The sequence below is a fragment of the Platalea leucorodia genome (genome assembly GCF_965183815.1).
Source record: "Platalea leucorodia genome assembly, chromosome: 22".
In the NCBI taxonomy this organism is placed as follows: domain Eukaryota; kingdom Metazoa; phylum Chordata; class Aves; order Pelecaniformes; family Threskiornithidae; genus Platalea; species Platalea leucorodia.
This window is the reverse complement of record NC_138844.1, coordinates 1,655,387-1,672,187: the sequence shown is the minus strand read 5'-3', so window position 1 is coordinate 1,672,187 and position 16,801 is coordinate 1,655,387. Positions and strand designations below refer to the sequence as shown.

At 55.9% G+C, this 16,801-nt stretch overlaps 1 protein-coding gene across 1 annotated transcript; it reads left to right on the top strand.

The window, feature by feature from the left end:
* Nucleotides 1-15,868: 15,868 nt before the first annotated feature.
* Nucleotides 15,869-16,174, top strand: LOC309599933 (feather keratin 1-like; the record flags this gene model as incomplete). Its single annotated transcript, XM_082331836.1, has 1 exon — nt 15,869-16,174. One exon carries the CDS (start codon nt 15,869-15,871, stop codon nt 16,172-16,174), a length of 306 nt encoding a protein of 101 aa, XP_082187962.1.
* Nucleotides 16,175-16,801: the final 627 nt, after the last annotated feature.

Below are 16,801 nucleotides of genomic sequence, written 5' to 3'. Positions count from 1 at the left end.
CCTATCCCCCCAGCCCAAGGCCGCCCCTTTCCGTCAGCGCAAAAGAGCTTCACCAAAAGTGACTAAGCCCAGGGAGGTCTTCACCTAGCGCATAGCTCAGGAGATACCTCAGCCAAGCATCAGCCTCTCTGCATGTCCCACCTTCTGCTCCCTTCCCTCTCCCATGGCAAGCAGCCTCAGGACCCAGCACAGGACAAAGAGGCAGGTATGTGTTGAGAAATCCCAGGGGAGGAGAAGGAGGAGCAGGCTGAGGAGGAGGAAGAAGAGAAAGGGCTCCAAACTCACCTTCTTCCCAGGGAGGTGGAGGCAAGAAGAGTGGATGAGAGAGTGAGGCGAAGGGCCCGCTTTTATACTGCTCCTGCACCGCCCCAGGCCCACAGTCACTGCACGCGGGCACTAATTTTCCAACAGACTCACCTCCCAAGCAAAATATGCTACCTAATGGCACAGGTTGTGTTTTGGTTTCCATCAACACCGTCATTTCATTTCCTCATTTCTGCCATGACCAGTAGGCCAGGGACGCTCTTTTGAAGTATTGGGATGAGAGGCCCAAGGATTTCCTGAGCAGCATCATGGGTGTACAGGCAGAAGATGTGCCCGCAAGTGCTGGAGGTGTCTGTGCAGATGGAAGACATGGGTCTGGAGAAATCTGGTGAGGTTGTTTTCCAACGCCTGTGCAGGAAGGTGGGCATGTCTTCCCACCAATGCAGTGCTCTCCTGGGTGCCCAGAGGCTTCTGCGAATGAGGACATGCTGCATCCTTCCCCCTCCCTGCCTGCCTCCTTGCTTGCTCCAGCAGTCCCTGAGCACTGCCTGGCAGTGTCCTGAAAGGCAGGTGGGCTGCGCTACTGGTTTCAAACGCCTGCGCCCAAGGAAAGCTTCTCCTCCTGGGAAGACTTTTGCTGGTTTCTTTGGCAAAGGCGTCCCCTCTCGTGGCAGTCTCTGGGGGTCCCCAAGCAGTGCAATCAGCAGGCTTGTGGAAGGAGACCATTGCCCTCCCCAAAACCCTGGTTCCTCAGCAAGCCCTGTGGAGTTGGGTTCCTCCCCTCTCACTACCAGAGGGGTGTGCTGGGGGTCGGGACAGCGCCTTGTTCCTCCCACTCTCCTCACCCCACCATGTGCTTTGTTCACACGCTTTGGACCCTGACCTGCATGATACATAATGGCCTGGCCTGGAGCTGTGTACTCGACTACAGCCCAGTGCTCAGAGCTCATTTTCCTGAGGCAGGGAGGGAACAGCCCTGGCCGGAGGGGAATTCAGCTGTGCGTGGGACACGGGCCTGCAGACAACACGCACTCCTGGCTTGGCCTCACGCCAAAAGGCTGACACATGGCCATTCCGAAATTAGAGTGTGACTCGCCATGGGGAGGGAGAGTCTGTCCCAGGAAGCTTGCCTACTGAAGGCATTGCCTTGCCCTCCTGGGCCGTGTCCCAGCTGCCTCCATGTCTGCAGGGCAGGGAAGTGCATTGCCTCCTTGATGTAGTCTGAGAGCTGGTTTTGTAGCCAGGGCCCTTGTGAGCACATCCCCTGCCTGAGCATCCTCAGGCACGTGGCACTGCAGGGTCCCGCCAGCCCTCGCTGCTCAGGGAGTTGGGGCAAGTTTCCTTGCCTCTCCAATGGTGCTGGGTTGTGCTCCTGGCTGAGGAGGCCTTTGGGGCATGGGAAAGAAGGCATGCTGAAGCACTACTGCCAGGAGAAGATGTATCGCCTGAGACCTGGGGATGATTCCCAGACAGTGGGGAGGTGTTTTTTGCAACTCTTTCTTTCCCTCCACGGAGTATTCAAGAGAGCTCCTCACCACAGCCTGGTCTCTTTGGCTAGGAAGGTGAGGTCTTTGAGACTCCTTTGGCCCAGTCCTCCAGCACATCTAAGTCGCCCTTTACAGCAGCCCTGCCTTGCAGTGCATCAGCTGGCTTGTACGGGTTGACTTGACTCAGGCAGTCCTTGATTTGAAGCCCGCCCACTGCTGGGAGGCCTCCCCCTCCTTCCTTCAACTCTTTCAGAGGGCACAGCGGCCTGGGAGCCCTTGTAGGTGAATACTGAGAGCGAGAAGGCATTGACTCCCCCCAACCTGCTCTCTGTCCACTCTTCAGGAAATCAGCTACCCACGTCAGCAGCGGGCCCACAGGTTCCTCTGTCAATCTTTGGCTGCTGCCAACTGGCTACTGCTGGAAAAGACAACAAAAATTGTTTCTCCAAATGCATTAGCAGCAAAAGGAGAGCTAAGGAGAATCTCCATCCTTTATTGGATGCGGGGGGAAGCCTAGTGACAGAGGAGAAGGAAAAGACTGAGGTACTTAATGCCTTCTTTGCCTCAGTCTTTAATAGTCGGACCAGTTGTGCTCGGGGTACCCAGCCCCCTGAGCTAGAAGATAGGGACAGGGAGCAGAATGAAGCCCCCGTAATCCCCAGGGAAATGGTTAGTGACCTGCTAACACCACTTAGACACGGACAAGTCTATGGGGCCGGATGGGATCCAGCCAGACGTACTGAGGGAGCTGGCGGAGGTGCTCACCAGGCCACTTTCCATCGTCTATCAGCAGTCCTGGCTAACCAGGGAGGTCCCAGTTTAGGTTGGATATTAGGAAAAGGTTCTTCACCCAGAGGGTGGGGGAGCACTGGAGCAGTGCTGGGGAAGGCTCTGGAGCAGATCATCCTGAGTGCCTTCACGCGGCACGTACAGGACAACTGGGGATCAGGCCCAGTCAGCATGGGTTTATGAAAGGCAGGTCCTGCTTGACTGACCTGACCTCCTTCAATGATGAGGTGACCCGCTTAGTGGATGAGGGAAAGGCTGTGGATGTCTATCTGGACTTTAGTAAGGTCTTTGACACTGTTTCCTGTGGCATTGTCCTGGAGAAACTGGGTATTCATGGCTTGGATACTCTTCGTATCCAGTGAAAAACTGTCTGGATGGCCAGGCCCAAAAACTTGTGGTGAATGGAGCCAAATCCAGTTGGCGGCCAGTCACAAGTGCTGCTCCCCAGGGCTCAGTATGGGGCCAGTTCTGTTTACTGTCTTTATCAAGGATCTGGAGGAGGCGATTGAGTGCACCCTCAGTCAGTTTGCAGATGACACCAAGTTGGGCGGGCGTGTTGATCTGCTGGAGGGTAGAAAGTCTCGACAGAGGGACCTGGCCAGGCTGGATCGATGGGCCGAGGCCAGCTGTATGAGGTTCAACAAGGCAAAGTGCTGGGTCCTGCACTTGGGTCACAACAAGCCCATGCAACGCTACAGGCTTGGGGAAGAATGTCTGGAGAGCTGCCTGGCGGAAAAGGAGCTGGGGGTGTTGGTCGACAGCCGGCTGAATATGAGCCGGCAGTGTGCCCAGGTGGCCCAGAAGGCCAAGGGCATCCTGGCTTGCGTCAGAAATAGTGTGGCCAGCAGGACTGGGGACGTGATCATCCCCTTGTACTTGGCACTGGTGAGGCTGCACCTCGAGTACTGGGTTCAGTGTTGGGCCCTCACTACAGGAAGGACATTGAGGTGCTGGAGCGTGGCCAGAGAAGGGCAACGAAGCTGGTGAAGGGTGTAGAGCACAAGTCTTAGGAGGAGCAGCTGAGGGAGCTGGGGTTGTGTAGCCTGGAGAAAAGGAGGCTGAGGGGAGATGTTATCGCTCTCTACAACTGCCTGAAAGGAGGTTGCAGTGAGGCGGGGGTCGGTCTCTTCTCCCCAGTAACAAGCTATAGGACGAGAGGAAATGGCCTCAAGTTGCGCCAGGGCAGGTTTAGGTTGGATGTTAGGAAAAAGTTCTTCACTGAAAGGGTAGTCAGGCACTGGCACAGGCTGCCCAGGGCAGTGGTTGAGTCCTCATCCCTGGAGGTATTTCAAAGATGGGTAGATATAGTGCTAAGGGACATGGTTTAGTGGTGGACTTGGCAGTGCTAGGTTAACGGTTGGACTCGATGATCTTAAAGGTCTTTTTCAACCTAAACGATTCTAGGATTCTATGATTCTGTGTTGCTCTTGATGGTTGTTGCCTGTTGCTCTTCATGCCCCTTGCAAGACTCAATGCAGGCTGAGTTGGCTTTCCTAACAGCATCCCAACATGCCTAGGAATTATTTCCAAATTCCTCCTTTGCAGCTCGTTCCTCCTTCCACCTCCAGGATGCTGCCTTTTGACATTGCTTCCCCACCTTGAGTCCCACCTTAGGCAAAGGTGATCTGCTGAGACATTGAATTTGTTTTCCTGAGTATCGGGCTGGACCCTTCTTGCTCTTGGACCATGAGGTGCCTAAGGCGCTGCCAGCTTTTCTGAGCTCCTTTGCCCTTCACAGCTGCCTCCATGGCATTCTACCTACCAGCTGCCTGACTAGGCCCAATTTGGCATGCCTGAAAGCCAGGGACAGCACTCTGCTACTGGCTTTCCTTCCTGTGTTCACATCGTGAACTCCGCTGCTTCTCAGGTGTGACAGCCAAGGCTGCCCTTGATTCCAATGTTCCTAAGCAATTTATCCTTGTCAGTGGCAGCTGTGCATCACCTCTCTTTTGCCCATGACAGAATCACAGGATCCTTGAGGTTGGAAGGGACCTCTGGAGATCATCTAGTCCAACCGCCCCTGCTCAAAGCACGGTCAGCCTTTGGAAGGTTCTTAGGGCCAAGTCCTGTCAAGCTCTGAATATCTACAAGGATGGAGAAGCCACAATTTATCCGGGCACCCCCAGCCGGTGCTTGACCATGCTCACACTAACAATGTGGTTTCTTCTGTTTTCCTGGAATTTCCCCTATTTCAATATGTGCCCGTTACCTCTTGTTCCTTCACTGGATAGGACTCGGAAGAGTCTGGCTCTACGTTCTTGACTCCCTCCCGTCAGCTCTTTTACCCATTGGTAAGAGTCTCACTGGCTTCCCTCCAGTCCTCAGATGCATTCCCTGACTGCTGTGACTTTCAAAGGGACTTGAGAGCGACCTTGTAGTGACACCAACCGACTCCCTCGGGTGCCTCCCAGCAGGTCGCTTGCAGTCATGGCAGTCCAATCGGTTTAAATGCTCCCAGACCCGATCCTCCACTGCTGCAGGTCTTTCCTGGTCCAGATATTCCTAGGAATGTCAGGAGAGCGATCTCTTGACGGCAAACCCTGCCAGAGCAAGACCAAGGCAAGGAAACCTTGGAGTTACCTCCACCTTTGCTGTAAGCCCTGTCCCCAGGGAAGCTGCCCCCTTCAGGGTTGGGGCTGCCTTTGACCAAGGCTTGCTTTTGCTGCTGACCTACGTGGAAGAAGACCTTCTTGTTGCCCTCCACATGCTTTGCCTGATTCAATGCCAGGTGGACCTGTCCAGCAGTTAGACATGACCCTGCCCGGGGTATCCTTGGGCCTCTCATCCCAGCACATGAAAGGAGCCTGCATGGCACACCAAGCATGTCAGCAATGAGGAAATGAAATGGCAGCACCGATGGAAACCAAACCACAACCTGTGGCACTAGGTAGGCTATTTTGCTTGGGAGGTGAGTCTGTTGGAAAATTACTGCCCGCGTGCAGTGACTGTGGGCCTGGGGCGGTGCAGGAGCAGTATAAAAGCGGGCCCTTCTCCTCACTCTCTCATCCACTCTTCTCACCTCCATCTCCTTGGGAAGAAGGTGAGTCTGAAGCCCTTTCTCTTCCTCCTCTGCGTTTTCCTTTGGGTTTTCTCAGTGTGTACCTGCCGTTTGTCCTACACTGGGTCGTGGGGCTACCTATGATGGGAGAGGGAAGGGAAGAGAAGGTGTGGCATGGAGAGAGGCTGATGCTTGGCTGAAGTGGGCGATGGGCTAGACGGGGACCTCGATGAGCTTGAATGCTCTTGGCAGGGCTGTTTTGGGCTGAGGGGAAGGTGAAGCCCGTGAGCCTCCCTAAAATGCCTCTAGCTCTTGTCTCCAGCTCATGGTTTTTCTCCCTCGCGGTGGGGTGACAGGCTGCTCCTCACCCATCGCCCCTGCCCTGCTTCCCCCTGCCCTCTCTTCCAGGTGCACCTCCAGCCCCAAGACATGTCCTGCTACAACCCGTGCCTGCCCTGCCAGCCCTGCGGCCCCACCCCGCTGGCCAACAGCTGCAATGAGCCCTGTGTCAGGCAGTGCCAGGACTCCACCGTCGTCATTGAGCCCTCCCCCGTGGTGGTGACCCTGCCCGGACCCATCCTCAGCTCCTTCCCGCAGAGCACCGCCGTGGGATCCTCCACCTCCGCTGCCGTTGGCAGCATCCTCAGCTCTCAGGGAGTGCCCATCTCCTCCGGGGGCTTTGGCCTCTCGGGCTTCGGCAGCCGCTACTGTGGCAGCCGGTGCCTCCCCTGCTAAAGCTGCTGGCGATGGCCCTGGGGAAGGCCCCCAGGGACCCACAAGATGGTACCGGACTGGGGACAGAGCATCGACTTGTTTCCTGAGGAACTGAGCAACGCCAGCACCCCTTGCAAAAGGACGGGGCCAGCCTGGGCTATCCGAAAGCATGGCCCATGCCTGCCTTTCCCCCTTCCACTCTCTCCTTTCCCTCCTGTGTCCTTGTTCTGTTGCACTCCCGTGGGCTGTGAGCCCCACAAAGCCAGCCTAGGGCAGAACTGCTGGCCCTGCTCTGTCTCTGGGGCAGGCAGATGGAGACCTGGCGGGACCTCTGCCACAGCCATGGGGCGCCGATTCATATATGCCCCTGGTGCTCCCTGCACGGGGACCTGCACCCGTCTTGACCTCATTTCCCTCTTGCCTCATTAAAGTTCTGCTGCATGCCCGCCCATGCCTTTGCCTCGTCCTTTCCCCTGCAGACACTTTGCCAAGGTGCCCAGGAAGAGAGATGTTGCTCAGGGGTGGGTCTGGGAGGAGGTCATTAGAGGTGGTTCTGCCGTGATTGTTAACACAGGCTTGCTTCGAATATGCTTAGCCATGCTCAGTGTGACCATCTGCTTTCTGAACTTCTGTGCCTCTCTGGGGCTGGACAGAGTGACCCGAGGCAGTTGAATGACCATAGCTACTGCAGAGATGATTTTAGGTCTCCCACCAAAGCCTTCTCTTCTCCGTGCTCAGCGAGCCCTGTGCCCTCAGCCTCTCCTCCCCAACCAAGTGCTCCAGCCCCCTCACCATCCAGCCCACCCTCCGCTGAACTCCCTCCATTCAGTCAAGGTCTTTCTTGCATTAGAGCCCAAAACGCGAAACAGTGTTCTAGATGGCGTCAGGTGAGTGCTGAGCAGAGGGCGATCACCACTCCCATCGCTCTGCTGTCTGCACGCCTGCTCATATAGCCCAGGATGTTGATGACAGTCCTTGGTGTGCGGGAAGAGTGCTGGGAGTCGCACCTGTTTTGATGGGGTTGCCGCAAAAGCACCTTTCATGGCCCTGCTTGTCAGGGGCCGAAGGATTCGTGGGGAGACAGGGCTGGTTACTACCAAGGCAGCTTCTGATCAGGGCTCTGGGTGGAGAAGTATCATCTCGCGCGGCTGTGTCCTGCAGCAGTTCAGCTGCTCCCCTTTGTCGGCGGCAAGTCTCTCCGCAGCCTTTGCTGCTGGTCTGCGCACTGCTTTGGAGAGCTCTTGGACAGCCCTTTGAGACACTCAGCCCACACCCGCTGCCTCTCTTCCTGGCGCGGGTCTCTCCCTGCTCCCCTCTCTGCAGAAACATTCCCAGGAAAGCCTGGGCACAGAGAGGGAAGGAGCAGGGCAAGGAGGGCATGCGCTGCCCGTGGGCCTGTGTGGTGTGCTGCCCCTGACTAGTACTAAGCACCCCGCAGCAGCTCTCTCAATCCGTTGTCCCATTTGGATGGGGGGAGAATTGGAAGAGCAAGAAAGCGAAATACCCTCGGGCTGAGATCAGGCCAGTCTAAGAGGGGAAGGGGAAAGAAGGGAGAAAACCAAGCGGTGCAAAGGCAATCACCCACCACCTAGCAGCAGCAGACTCATGCCCATGCATTCTCCCAAGAGCTGCTCCTTTGGAAAGACTGCGCAAGATTTTATTGCTGAGCGTCATGTTATGTGGCATGGAATAGCCTTGAGGTCAATTCAGGTCAGCCGTCCTGGTGGTGTCCCCTCCCCGGTGCTTGCCCACCCCTAGCCTCTGCTGTGGGGGGTGCAGAGTGAGAAAGAGAGACGGCCTTGATGGTGAGCAAGCACTGTGCAGAACTAGCTAAAGCTTTGGTGTGTTGTCTGCACTGTTTCTGCACACATTTGAAGCACAGCACTTTGGCTGCATCCCAAGAGTTACAGTCAACGTCTCCAGGTCCAAGTGGAAACCAGTGACGACTGGTGTCCTTCGGGGGTCCGTCCTGGGACCAAGACTGTTTCTTGCCTTCACCAACGACATGGATAGTGCGACTGAGTGCGCCCTCATCAAGTTTGTGCATGACACCAGGGTGAGGGGTGCAACTGGTACGCTTGAGGGAAGGGATGCTGTCCAGAGGGATCTTGACAGGCTTGAGGAATGGTCCGATGTGAAATTCAGGAACTTGGACAAGGCCAAGTGCAAGGTCCTGCACCTGCGCTGGGGCAATCCTCCATATCAATACAGACTGGAGGATAAACGGCTGAGAGCAGCCCTGCAAAGAAGGACTTGGAGACACTGGTGGTTGAAAAATTGTGCATGAGCATGCCAGTTGAGGTCCAGAGAAGGCCTACAAAAATGATCTGGGGGATGTAAGAGCTGTCCTATGAAGAAAGGCTGAGGGAGGTGGGGTTGTTGAGCCTGGAGAAGAGAAGGCTCTGGGGAGACCTTATTGCAGCCTTTCAATATATAAAGGGGACTTATAAGGAAGTTGGAGAGAGACATTTTATCAAGGCCTGTAGGGACAGGAGAAGGTTTTAAACTGAAATCGGGTAGATGCAGCTTGGACATGTACAAGGAAGAAACGGATTACGATGAGGGTGGTGAGACACTGGAAAAGGTTGCCCCGAGAATGATGGGCTGCCCCATCACTGGCAGTGTTGAAAGTGAGGTTCAACGGAACTTTGAGGGACGTGAGGTAGTGCCAGATATCCCTGCCCATGGCAGGGGGCTTGGACTAGATGATCTTTCAAGGTCTCTTCCAAGCACAACCATTCTCTGATTGTATTCTACTATGGTCGGCTGTCAAGGCAGCCCACTGCACTGTGTTCCTCTGTTCCTTTGAGAATGCTATGGTGAGGATGGGTTGTCCTGGCCTCTCCTGGGAAGCTAGTGCCTATGTCTTGTCAATACCACATTCCCTGCTGACTACTCGCATCACAGTGTTGAGCTTTCCAAGGAAAAAGAAGAGGTGTGCACAACAAAGTGGATGGTAGTGACTGAACGATGTCGGGTAATTCCACCGCGATGCAGAAAGGCAGACAATTTTAGAAACTAGAGGATCACCCGGTGCGCAACTAAACATGCTGACTGCAAGCCTGGGTTGACAATCAGTGCAAAATCATCCCCAACACGCCCCTCCCAGAACCAGCCCTGAGGAACATGTCTCTGCGTGGGCATCATGGGAGAGCATCTTTAGGGGAAAGGATGAGAGAGAAGCGCAGGCTGGGATGCAGCAGCAGTTTAATGAGTGAAAAGGGGGAAACGAGGTCGATCCGAGTGGAGGCCTCAGTGCAGGCAGCAGCTTTAGCAGGGGAGGCACCGGCTGCCACAGTAGCGGCTGCCGAAGCCCGAGAGGCCAAAGCCCCCGGAGGAGATGGGCACTCCCTGAGAGCTGAGGATGCTGCCAACGGCAGCGGAGGTGGAGGATCCCACGGCGGTGCTCTGCGGGAAGGAGCTGAGGATGGGTCCGGGCAGGGTCACCACCACGGGGGAGGGCTGGATGACGACGGTGGAGTCCTGGCACTGCCTGACACAGGGCTCATTGCAGCTGTTGGCCAGCGGGGTGGGGCCGCAGGGCTGGCAGGGCAGGCACGGGTTGTAGCAGGACATGTCTTGGGGCTGGAGGTGCGCCTGGGAGAGAGAGGGCAGGGGGAATGAGAGGAGGAGGGGTGGTTGAAGAGCAGCCTATCCCCCCAGCCCAAGGCCGCCCCTTTCCGTCAGCGCAAAAGAGCTTCACCAAAAGTGAGTAAGCCCAGGGAGGTCTTCACCTAGCGCATAGCTCAGGAGATACCTCAGCCAAGCATCAGCCTCTCTGCATGTCCCACCTTCTGCTCCCTTCCCTCTCCCATGGCAAGCAGCCTCAGGACCCAGCACAGGACAAAGAGGCAGGTATGTGTTGAGAAATCCCAGGGGAGGAGAAGGAGGAGCAGGCTGAGGAGGAGGAAGAAGAGAAAGGGCTCCAAACTCACCTTCTTCCCAGGGAGGTGGAGGCAAGAAGAGTGGATGAGAGAGTGAGGCGAAGGGCCCGCTTTTATACTGCTCCTGCACCGCCCCAGGCCCACAGTCACTGCACGCGGGCACTAATTTTCCAACAGACTCACCTCCCAAGCAAAATATGCTACCTAATGGCACAGGTTGTGTTTTGGTTTCCATCAACACCGTCATTTCATTTCCTCATTTCTGCCATGACCAGTAGGCCAGGGACGCTCTTTTGAAGTATTGGGATGAGAGGCCCAAGGATTTCCTGAGCAGCATCATGGGTGTACAGGCAGAAGATGTGCCCGCAAGTGCTGGAGGTGTCTGTGCAGATGGAAGACATGGGTCTGGAGAAATCTGGTGAGGTTGTTTTCCAACGCCTGTGCAGGAAGGTGGGCATGTCTTCCCACCAATGCAGTGCTCTCCTGGGTGCCCAGAGGCTTCTGCGAATGAGGACATGCTGCATCCTTCCCCCTCCCTGCCTGCCTCCTTGCTTGCTCCAGCAGTCCCTGAGCACTGCCTGGCAGCGTCCTGAAAGGCAGGTGGGCTGCGCTACTGGTTTCAAACGCCTGCGCCCAAGGAAAGCTTCTCCTTCTGGGAAGACTTTTGCTGGTTTCTTTGGCAAAGGCGTCCCCTCTCGTGGCAGTCTCTGGGGGTCCCCAAGCAGTGCAATCAGCAGGCTTGTGGAAGGAGACCATTGCCCTCCCCAAAACCCTGGTTCCTCAGCAAGCCCTGTGGAGTTGGGTTCCTCCCCTCTCACTACCAGAGGGGTGTGCTGGGGGTCGGGACAGCGCCTTGTTCCTCCCACTCTCCTCACCCCACCATGCGCTTTGTTCACACGCTTTGGACCCTGACCTGCATGATACATAATGGCCTGGCCTGGAGCTGTGTACTCGACTACAGCCCAGTGCTCAGAGCTCATTTTCCTGAGGCAGGGAGGGAACAGCCCTGGCCGGAGGGGAATTCAGCTGTGCGTGGGACACGGGCCTGCAGACAACACGCACTCCTGGCTTGGCCTCACGCCAAAAGGCTGACACATGGCCATTCCGAAATTAGAGTGTGACTCGCCATGGGGAGGGAGAGTCTGTCCCAGGAAGCTTGCCTACTGAAGGCATTGCCTTGCCCTCCTGGGCCGTGTCCCAGCTGCCTCCATGTCTGCAGGGCAGGGAAGTGCATTGCCTCCTTGATGTAGTCTGAGAGCTGGTTTTGTAGCCAGGGCCCTTGTGAGCACATCCCCTGCCTGAGCATCCTCAGGCACGTGGCACTGCAGGGTCCCGCCAGCCCTCGCTACTCAGGGAGTTGGGGCAAGTTTCCTTGCCTCTCCAATGGTGCTGGGTTGTGCTCCTGGCTGAGGAGGCCTTTGGGGCATGGGAAAGAAGGCATGCTGAAGCACTACTGCCAGGAGAAGATGTATCGCCTGAGACCTGGGGATGATTCCCAGACAGTGGGGAGGTGTTTTTTGCAACTCTTTCTTTCCCTCCACGGAGTATTCAAGAGAGCTCCTCACCACAGCCTGGTCTCTTTGGCTAGGAAGGTGAGGTCTTTGAGACTCCTTTGGCCCAGTCCTCCAGCACATCTAAGTCGCCCTTTACAGCAGCCCTGCCTTGCAGTGCATCAGCTGGCTTGTACGGGTTGACTTGACTCAGGCAGTCCTTGATTTGAAGCCCGCCCACTGCTGGGAGGCCTCCCCCTCCTTCCTTCAACTCTTTCAGAGGGCACAGCGGCCTGGGAGCCCTTGTAGGTGAATACTGAGAGCGAGAAGGCATTGACTCCCCCCAACCTGCTCTCTGTCCACTCTTCAGGAAATCAGCTACCCACGTCAGCAGCGGGCCCACAGGTTCCTCTGTCAATCTTTGGCTGCTGCCAACTGGCTACTGCTGGAAAAGACAACAAAAATTGTTTCTCCAAATGCATTAGCAGCAAAAGGAGAGCTAAGGAGAATCTCCATCCTTTATTGGATGCGGGGGGAAGCCTAGTGACAGAGGAGAAGGAAAAGACTGAGGTACTTAATGCCTTCTTTGCCTCAGTCTTTAATAGTCAGACCAGTTGTGCTCGGGGTACCCAGCCCCCTGAGCTAGAAGATAGGGACAGGGAGCAGAATGAAGCCCCCGTAATCCCCAGGGAAATGGTTAGTGACCTGCTACACCACTTAGACACGGACAAGTCTATGGGGCCGGATGGGATCCAGCCAGACGTACTGAGGGAGCTGGCGGAGGTGCTCACCAGGCCACTTTCCATCGTCTATCAGCAGTCCTGGCTAACCAGGGAGGTCCCAGTTTAGGTTGGATATTAGGAAAAGGTTCTTCACCCAGAGGGTGGGGGAGCACTGGAGCAGTGCTGGGGAAGGCTCTGGAGCAGATCATCCTGAGTGCCTTCACGCGGCACGTACAGGACAACTGGGGATCAGGCCCAGTCAGCATGGGTTTATGAAAGGCAGGTCCTGCTTGACTGACCTGACCTCCTTCAATGATGAGGTGACCCGCTTAGTGGATGAGGGAAAGGCTGTGGATGTCTATCTGGACTTTAGTAAGGTCTTTGACACTGTTTCCTGTGGCATTGTCCTGGAGAAACTGGGTATTCATGGCTTGGATACTCTTCGTATCCAGTGAAAAACTGTCTGGATGGCCAGGCCCAAAAACTTGTGGTGAATGGAGCCAAATCCAGTTGGCGGCCAGTCACAAGTGCTGCTCCCCAGGGCTCAGTATGGGGCCAGTTCTGTTTACTGTCTTTATCAAGGATCTGGAGGAGGCGATTGAGTGCACCCTCAGTCAGTTTGCAGATGACACCAAGTTGGGCGGGCGTGTTGATCTGCTGGAGGGTAGAAAGTCTCGACAGAGGGACCTGGCCAGGCTGGATCGATGGGCCGAGGCCAGCTGTATGAGGTTCAACAAGGCAAAGTGCTGGGTCCTGCACTTGGGTCACAACAAGCCCATGCAACGCTACAGGCTTGGGGAAGAATGTCTGGAGAGCTGCCTGGCGGAAAAGGAGCTGGGGGTGTTGGTCGACAGCCGGCTGAATATGAGCCGGCAGTGTGCCCAGGTGGCCCAGAAGGCCAAGGGCATCCTGGCTTGCGTCAGAAATAGTGTGGCCAGCAGGACTGGGGACGTGATCATCCCCTTGTACTTGGCACTGGTGAGGCTGCACCTCGAGTACTGGGTTCAGTGTTGGGCTCTCACTACAAGAAGGACATTGAGGTGCTGGAGTGTGGCCAGAGAAGGACAACGAAGCTGGTGAAGGGTGTAGAGCACAAGTCTTAGGAGGAGCAGCTGAGGGAGCTGGGGTTGTGTAGCCTGGAGAAAAGGAGGCTGAGGGGAGATGTTATCGCTCTCTACAACTGCCTGAAAGGAGGTTGCAGTGAGGCGGGGGTCGGTCTCTTCTCCCCAGTAACAAGCTATAGGACGAGAGGAAATGGCCTCAAGTTGCGCCAGGGCAGGTTTAGGTTGGACGTTAGGAAAAAGTTCTTCACTGAAAGGGTAGTCAGGCACTGGCACAGGCTGCCCAGGGCAGTGGTTGAGTCCTCATCCCTGGAGGTATTTCAAAGATGGGTAGATATAGTGCTAAGGGACATGGTTTAGTGGTGGACTTGGCAGTGCTAGGTTAACGGTTGGACTCGATGATCTTAAAGGTCTTTTTCAACCTAAACGATTCTAGGATTCTATGATTCTGTGTTGCTCTTGATGGTTGTTGCCTGTTGCTCTTCATGCCCCTTGCAAGACTCAATGCAGGCTGAGTTGGCTTTCCTAACAGCATCCCAACATGCCTAGGAATTATTTCCAAATTCCTCCTTTGCAGCTCGTTCCTCCTTCCACCTCCAGGATGCTGCCTTTTGACATTGCTTCCCCACCTTGAGTCCCACCTTAGGCAAAGGTGATCTGCTGAGACATTGAATTTGTTTTCCTGAGTATCGGGCTGGACCCTTCTTGCTCTTGGACCATGAGGTGCCTAAGGCGCTGCCAGCTTTTCTGAGCTCCTTTGCCCTTCACAGCTGCCTCCATGGCATTCTACCTACCAGCTGCCTGACTAGGCCCAATTTGGCATGCCTGAAAGCCAGGGACAGCACTCTGCTACTGGCTTTCCTTCCTGTGTTCACATCGTGAACTCCGCTGCTTCTCAGGTGTGACAGCCAAGGCTGCCCTTGATTCCAGTGTTCCTAAGCAATTTATCCTTGTCAGTGGCAGCTGTGCATCACCTCTCTTTTGCCCATGACAGAATCACAGGATCCTTGAGGTTGGAAGGGACCTCTGGAGATCGTCTAGTCCAACCGCCCCTGCTCAAAGCACGGTCAGCCTTTGGAAGGTTCTTAGGGCCAAGTCCTGTCAAGCTCTGAATATCTACAAGGATGGAGAAGCCACAATTTATCCGGGCACCCCCAGCCGGTGCTTGACCATGCTCACACTAACAATGTGGTTTCTTCTGTTTTCCTGGAATTTCCCCTATTTCAATATGTGCCCGTTACCTCTTGTTCCTTCACTGGATAGGACTCGGAAGAGTCTGGCTCTACGTTCTTGACTCCCTCCTGTCAGCTCTTTTACCCATTGGTAAGAGTCTCACTGGCTTCCCTCCAGTCCTCAGATGCATTCCCTGACTGCTGTGACTTTCAAAGGGACTTGAGAGCGACCTTGTAGTGACACCAACCGACTCCCTCGGGTGCCTCCCAGCAGGTCGCTTGCAGTCATGGCAGTCCAATCGGTTTAAATGCTCCCAGACCCGATCCTCCACTGCTGCAGGTCTTTCCTGGTCCAGATATTCCTAGGAATGTCAGGAGAGCGATCTCTTGACGGCAAACCCTGCCAGAGCAAGACCAAGGCAAGGAAACCTTGGAGTTACCTCCACCTTTGCTGTAAGCCCTGTCCCCAGGGAAGCTGCCCCCTTCAGGGTTGGGGCTGCCTTTGACCAAGGCTTGCTTTTGCTGCTGACCTACGTGGAAGAAGACCTTCTTGTTGCCCTCCACATGCTTTGCCTGATTCAATGCCAGGTGGACCTGTCCAGCAGTTAGACATGACCCTGCCCGGGGTATCCTTGGGCCTCTCATCCCAGCACATGAAAGGAGCCTGCATGGCACACCAAGCATGTCAGCAATGAGGAAATGAAATGGCAGCACCGATGGAAACCAAACCACAACCTGTGGCACTAGGTAGGCTATTTTGCTTGGGAGGCGAGTCTGTTGGAAAATTACTGCCCGCGTGCAGTGACTGTGGGCCTGGGGCGGTGCAGGAGCAGTATAAAAGCGGGCCCTTCGCCTCACTCTCTCATCCACTCTTCTCACCTCCATCTCCTTGGGAAGAAGGTGAGTCTGAAGCCCTTTCTCTTCCTCCTCTGCGTTTTCCTTTGGGTTTTCTCAGTGTGTACCTGCCGTTTGTCCTACACTGGGTCGTGGGGCTACCTATGATGGGAGAGGGAAGGGAAGAGAAGGTGTGGCATGGAGAGAGGCTGATGCTTGGCTGAAGTGGGCGATGGGCTAGACGGGGACCTCGATGAGCTTGAATGCTCTTGGCAGGGCTGTTTTGGGCTGAGGGGAAGGTGAAGCCCGTGAGCCTCCCTAAAATGCCTCTAGCTCTTGTCTCCAGCTCATGGTTTTTCTCCCTCGCGGTGGGGTGACAGGCTGCTCCTCACCCATCGCCCCTGCCCTGCTTCCCCCTGCCCTCTCTTCCAGGCACACCTCCAGCCCCAAGACATGTCCTGCTACAACCCGTGCCTGCCCTGCCAGCCCTGCGGCCCCACCCCGCTGGCCAACAGCTGCAATGAGCCCTGTGTCAGGCAGTGCCAGGACTCCACCGTCGTCATCCAGCCCTCCCCCGTGGTGGTGACCCTGCCCGGACCCATCCTCAGCTCCTTCCCGCAGAGCACCGCCGTGGGATCCTCCACCTCCGCTGCCGTTGGCAGCATCCTCAGCTCTCAGGGAGTGCCCATCTCCTCCGGGGGCTTTGGCCTCTCGGGCTTCGGCAGCCGCTACTGTGGCAGGAGTTGCCTCCCCTGCTAAAGCTGCTGGCGATGGCCCTGGGGAAGGCCCCCAGGGACCCACAAGATGGTACCGGACTGGGGACAGAGCATCGACTTGTTTTCTGAGGAACTGAGCAACGCCAGCACCCCTTGCAAAAGGACGGGGCCAGCCTGGGCTCTCCGAAAGCACGGCCCATGCCTGCCTTTCCCCTCTTCCGCTCTCTCCTTTCCCTCCTGTGTCCTTGTTCTGTTGCGCTCCCGTGGGCTGTGAGCCCCACAAAGCCAGCCTAGGGCAGAACTGCTGGCCCTGCTCTGTCTCTGGGGCAGGCAGATGGAGACCTGGCGGGACCTCTGCCACAGCCATGGGGCGCCGATTCATATATGCCCCTGGTGCTCCCTGCACGGGGACCTGCACCCGTCTTGACCTCATTTCCCTCTTGCCTCATTAAAGTTCTGCTGCATGCCAGCCCATGCCTTTGCCTCGTCCTTTCCCCTGCAGACACTTTGCCAAGGTGCCCAGGAAGAGAGATGTTGCTCAGGGGTGGGTCTGGGAGGAGGTCATTAGAGGTGGTTCTGCCGTGATTGTTAACACAGGCTTGCTTCGAATATGCTTAGCCATGCTCAGTGTGACCATCTGCTTTCTGAACTTCTGTGCCTCTCTGGGGCT